The sequence below is a fragment of the Sinocyclocheilus anshuiensis genome, unplaced genomic scaffold (assembly GCF_001515605.1).
Source record: "Sinocyclocheilus anshuiensis isolate Anshui unplaced genomic scaffold, SAMN03320099.WGS_v1.1 scaffold88, whole genome shotgun sequence".
In the NCBI taxonomy this organism is placed as follows: domain Eukaryota; kingdom Metazoa; phylum Chordata; class Actinopteri; order Cypriniformes; family Cyprinidae; genus Sinocyclocheilus; species Sinocyclocheilus anshuiensis.
This window is the reverse complement of record NW_015555728.1, coordinates 1,547,089-1,552,972: the sequence shown is the minus strand read 5'-3', so window position 1 is coordinate 1,552,972 and position 5,884 is coordinate 1,547,089. Positions and strand designations below refer to the sequence as shown.

At 41.1% G+C, this 5,884-nt stretch overlaps 1 protein-coding gene across 7 annotated transcripts in view; it reads left to right on the top strand.

Moving 5' to 3' along the window:
* The first annotated feature begins 1,129 nt into the window (after window positions 1–1,129).
* The window catches only part of LOC107672729 (microprocessor complex subunit DGCR8-like), a 13,811-nt gene continuing 9,056 nt past the window's right edge, over window positions 1,130–5,884 (top strand). Inside the window, exons 1-4 of one of the 7 annotated variants that reach the window (XM_016466036.1) lie at window positions 3,599–3,734; window positions 4,288–4,331; window positions 4,653–5,302; window positions 5,615–5,777. In XM_016466036.1, coding sequence (XP_016321522.1) covers window positions 4,730–5,302; window positions 5,615–5,777 — 736 coding nt within the window. In that variant the 5' untranslated portion in view covers window positions 3,599–3,734; window positions 4,288–4,331; window positions 4,653–4,729. Of the gene's footprint in view, window positions 1,171–3,596; window positions 3,735–3,778; window positions 4,204–4,287; window positions 5,303–5,614; window positions 5,778–5,884 lie in introns of those variants that run through there. The other 6 variants (XM_016466035.1, XM_016466034.1, XM_016466037.1 and 3 more) reach the window with 6 other exon arrangements.

Here is a 5,884-nt window from a genome sequence, read left to right as displayed (position 1 = left end):
CTACTCATTTCCTTCGGGGGTCTTACATCTGCCCTTATCTTCCCCTTCCTAATTCCCCTGTAACCACCATCTCTAAACCTGACCGAGGTTAGGTGGGAATTTCCTGCATTACAATCTCCTATGCTGGACCTATGATGTTTGGTTGGTTCTATGGCTTCATAGTTGAACACCTTACTGATGGTCCGGACCAGAGGCTTCTTCGGACAGGGCTCTGACGCGGGAACCATGGTGGTTCCCTGAGTAGGGAATGAGACACTGCGTCCTCTAGGTTTCTTGCCATGCTTCGGACGCAAGCTTCAGACGAAGAAGTGGATGATGTGTTCTCCCGGTGCCTATTTATACTATAGTCGCACCGGTAGTGACGTCATGGCTGTCGCCGGCCAACGTGTTGTTGGTGTTTTTTCAATGTATGCTTCAGACACGGGTCACGACGAGGCGTTCCCCATAGCGACCCCTAGAGGACGCAGTGTCTCATTCCCTACTCAGGGAACCATGGTTACATACATAACCTGAGACGTTTTCCCTGGAGGTCTCCCATCCAGGTACTGACCAGGATCAACCCTGTTTGGCTTCAGTGGGCAACCAGTCTTGGGCTACAGGGTGATATGATATTTTTTATTGCAAAAATATTTAGAAAATCTGTTCATATTTAATTTGCATCTAAAACTACCAAAATACAAGATACTGATAGCCTACTAAAACTCATATACAGTTCTTGGTGTTCAGTCCGATTTGGAAATGAATTGTTAAATCATTAAAGCCATTCTGTGTGAAAGAAGAGGGTAACGGCTTTCGGTAACCTGTTATGGTTACATAAGAGAAAATGCTTTATAGAATATAAAACAAGAGGAGGCTAGACATCACCAGAGTGAATTTGGGTAACATGAAAGTGTGCTGCAATTTGTGTGAAATATAGAGGAGCAGGGCCGTGCACAGGGGGGTGGCCCGGTGTCTAGAGCCACTGCCCCTTTGCCCTCATCGGCTGAGTTGCCCCTCTCACCAGTCCCCCCATCACCCCAGCTCAAAGCGGTCTGTTCCCACTCCGCTAAAAGGTCCGCTGATTCCGCTAATCCGCTCCGTGTTTTCCCACCCGCTACGCAGCATTTCTCACGATCTGTGTGCTGCTCTCTGGAGTGGAGACCACAGTTCCCAATGTTGTTGCATTAACAGGTAGATGCATTACAATCCACATTACAGTCAGTGGATGATTCGCTGAATTAGTAATTTGGGTAGTTTGTTTTTGTATTTCTGTCGGTAATGATTTGCTCTCGGTTTTTTAAAAAGTGATAACAAAATATCCATGGTCTTAGAATTAGAATATCTAATCAAATTATTGTACCTGGTCAGATCTTATATAAATAACACACAATTCGCTGTTGTTGGCAAAAACATTGAAAAAATGCCTTCGCAAAAAAGAAGACAGAGAGAAAGAGCGAAGGGAGGCTGCTAAAGGCAGTTCAACATTGAAAACATAAATACAAAGCTCCAGCAAGACAGCAGGTAAATCATCATATAGAATATTTAGCAGTTTGTCACACTTTAATTATTGTAATTAAGTATATTTCCCATTATAATCACTTGTCTTGATACTAGTAATCTATAACACATCATATTTTATTAAAACCATAGACCTATAAATAGTTAAAAAATAATATAAATGTTCTAAATGAGTTGTTTATTAGTATATAATATAGATTTATGCTGTAAAATATTAAATTAAATGTCTAATACTTATAGAGGAGAGTGGGGTAAGATTAGCCATTTTTTACTTTTGTGGTCCTCAGGATAAGTTAAAATTATGCTGAAGTACAATGAAAGTATCCTATCCTATCCTATCGAAAGTACTCCTATCATTTTAAATGATCAGAATGTATCAAAGGGTTCTAAAAATATGGCTTCTTATAAAAAAGTGTTCCCATGGCTCAGTTTGCCCCAAAAACAAACTGAGCCATGGGAACCCCCGGGTTAGGGGTAAGTTGACCCGAGTCGAGTCAGTTGGTAAGATGCACCATCTGGGTGTAAAATGACCATCTGACCAAATCTGATTCAAACCCATGTGAAATAAATAATAATTAAAAATATAATTGAATAATTTCCTTTTACAAACAGTCATACTTCTTTTCATGAAGTTAACTTTAAATTATAATGTGATGAAAAGCATTTTCTGGTTCTTATCAGAGAAGGATTTGGTGCACTCGTACACTGTCCCTATCAAATAAAATATGTATATATGATAAACTAAACCAGTAATATCTCATTAAAATACCAGTTTATAATTTAGAGATTTAACTTAACTACAGTGCCTTATGGTGGGGTAAGTTAAAATGCTGACTCAGTTTACCTCCACAGCATTTGGCTCACTTTGCCCCATAGCTGCCATTTTGGAAGAAATAGCTACTGTTGCTTACCAGTTCAGGCTAATATTTAGCTAAATGATTTGCATGGTTTTATATGTTGCTAAATCACCTATATGTGTCATAAATATTTTTAGACCTGGATAAATTTGCTTTGATGTAACAACTATTACATCTCTTATGCTAAAATTGTACTTTGACAAGCCAAAAACAGTTTTTAAAGTAAATGGGTGCTTTCCATTCCCCCCATGTGTTCCTCCTTAATACAGTCTGGCAGAAATGATGGGTGGTTCCAAAAACACATGGTCACATGACAGTAAAAGTGTACAGTTACCAAGAAACAGGGGGTGGGTCAACTTACCCACTGGCTCAACTTACCCCACTCTCCCCTACTTCAATTGAAGATGAGGCAGAAGCAGGCTCAGAGAGTGAGGGAGAGCCCATTCTTATCAAAACATCTACAATAAAGTCTGAAATTATTACAGTGTGCTGTCTTCTCTATTCCTTTTAGATTTGTAACAACTGGATAATTTGTATTAATAAGCACCCATCCCCCTAGTGCCCCTTTTTTGGTTTGGGCCACTGCCCCTCATGTCTGTGCACTGCACTGTAGAGGAGTAACGGGTTTCAGTAACAAATGATACTGCCTTATCGGATTCTGTGTATGTTAACATAAAAGCAAATTGCTTTTTATATTCTAGATAGCAATTTGGCCATTGTAAGACCGCAAGATCACAAATGCATGTGAAGTGTGTCATTTGGGACAGGGCCGAACAAGCCTGCCCTAAAGATGTCTCTTGGTCAACCGATTCATTGAAAAGATTCGACTCAAAAGCAAGCGATTCGTTCAAGAGTCGTACATAGCTGACATATTCCGCCTTATTTCCGTTTCGTGCTTTTTGCATTTAGCAAAAAAACTTGTAATAGACGTACCCACTAAATATGCTTTCTTTAACAACTGTAAACCGAGACATAAATACTCATACAAAGTACATGCCTGTTGGTGTCGCTGTGCAGTCATGCACTCATGTGATGTGATCATATAACTAATTCTACAGTGCGTGTAAATTACATCAGAAGCGAGATTATCCAATATCTGATAATTTCTCCTAATGATGTGGTGTAGCATATTATTTCACCAAGCCATGCAACAAATAAATTGTTTCAAATCTTTCACATCTGAAGCAAATTTCAGTAAAAACGGAATCATGTTGGTCCAATCACACGAACGCAGACACCGGGTGAGAGGCGTGTTCATTCAGAGCCCCTGATGCTGCTCTGCGGTGAAGATGGCGGAGAGGGGAGACAGCCATCTGAAACCAATAAACGGAAAACCCCTTTGATTGCATGCAGTCTTTCGTAGAGCATTTGTGTTGTTAGGTGAGTAATTAATTGAGGTGAGGACGAGAATAATTTGCAGAAAGCACGCTGATATTTACTCCTGTCGACATTAAGCTGATTCACGCGTGGTTCGGTTGAGAAGGTTTGGTTGCCGCACACGGCTCCTTATTTCGGCTAACTAATCGAATCCTAGATCAGTTTTTGCTAAACAAAACAAAAAGCGCGCACATAATTGCTTTAAAAACCAGTGATGAGACACAAAATTGCAGTTTTTAATTTCTGCGTGATGAGATGTAACATTGACTTCCGTTTCTCCTAGCCGACCAATTAGCAAAGGCCTTCAGAGCTTATAGTTAATTATGAAATTCTACAAATACAGTGTTTATTTGCTGACCTGTTTATTTAGCAACAGCAACCAATTTTAATCTCGACATGCAAATGAACAATTCATCAGTTGTGTTAATACTGCTTTGTGTGGCATGCATTTGTGAGTTTTGGGAAATAAAAGGTGCATCTGAGAAGTTTTACCATTTAGATCCAGTTCTGTAGTGTTCTTTGAATGCATCTTGATTTCTTTTTCTCTTTCTTTCAGTGCCGACAGAGGATCTGGCCTCCCAGGATGGACAGTGCTTAGATGTGGGCAACGTTTAAGCTGAATGCATTGTGATTTCCAATAATTGAGACAGTGATTTCTAAAAAGCTGTCTACATTAATGAAAAGAGCAATGTAGTCAGCTTAGCATATTCAACCATGTACATGAATATTGTTAAATGGGTGTCTTGAGCTGTGTAACATTCATGCATGTATTAGGGCTGCAATGTTTTAGCTGAATTAGGCAGATCCCTTCCCACTTGCATTCTCTTATAGTTTTTAATATAGCTCTTTTTAAAGCTCTTTTTAAGAAATTAAACATGGATGTCAATGAGATTTTACCTCCCCCCCCATTGGAGCCACCAGACGCAGTATTGGCGGGGAATGATTACAGTAAAGCACATCCACCACCTCCCCTGCAAACGTCCAGTGATGCAGAGGAAATGGACGTTAGCTCTGGTGGTGATGGACACCAACACACCCCAGCAGTGGACAGGGACGAACAGCTCCTCCTCAACAAGCGCACATTGTCCGTTAGTAGTCACCCGTCAGGTAGTCCTGACTCCATGGCCACGTGCCCTAGAACCGCTCGCCATGCTCCCCCAGTTACAAAGTTCTTAACTGATCTCAAACTCCTCAAAGATGTAAAGATCAGCGTCAGTTTCTCAGACAGCAGTAAGAGCAAATACAGGAAGGTGTTGTACACTGGTTTGGGGCAGGTTAGCGATGAAGATCAGAGCCTAGAGGGCCTGAATGGTGAATTGCATGATTCTTTAGAGCAGAGAAGTGTGCCGGGCAGCTCGACCATGAGCACTGGTTCCTTGGGGTTAGCTAGAAACAGCGAAGAGCTGGAGACAGAGCAGGAGAACAAGGTTGAGTTTGCCGTCTTGGATGACCTGGAAGATTTCAGCGAGAACTTTCTGGAAGCGGAAGACGGAGAACCAAGTGGTTTCAGGTCTCAGATGATAGTTCAGCAGGAGCAAGCGCACGAGGAGGACCTGAATTACTCCTATGAGGTAAAATGCATGGTCTTGTTATGCTCTTTGATTTTGGTCATTTTCTTTGTTCAAGTTGAAACATTACGTTGTAATGTAGGCTAATTAAAGCCACCTAAACCTATAAATGCCATGATTCAAAACATCTCCTGAAATGTGCATCTACCCGAAATAGTGTCCTTTATTCATCAGGAAGGATTCTGGAGTGTAACAAGGTGGTCCATTCGAAGAAGATTTGAATTACAACTCACAAAATGGGCTTGATTCAAATCTTGCCGTACATTTAGTTGAAGTGTCAGTGGCAGCCAGTTACTAACCCACCCACTCTTCCAGGAGGACTTTGACAATGATGTAGATGCCCTGCTGGAGGAAGGCATGCCTATGCCCAAGAAGAGGCGTCTGGCTGAAGACAAGTATGCTGGAGACAGTGATCACCATTCAGATGGCGAGGCCGGAGTTCAGCCCATGATGACCAAAATTAAGAGGGTTCTTAAGAGTGAGCCTCAGAAACTCTTGGTTGACTCATAGAAAGTTTGATTGGAAATTATAATCACGGTTGCTACACTGTTAAACTTAAGATGTCCTGACGTTACATAACTACAC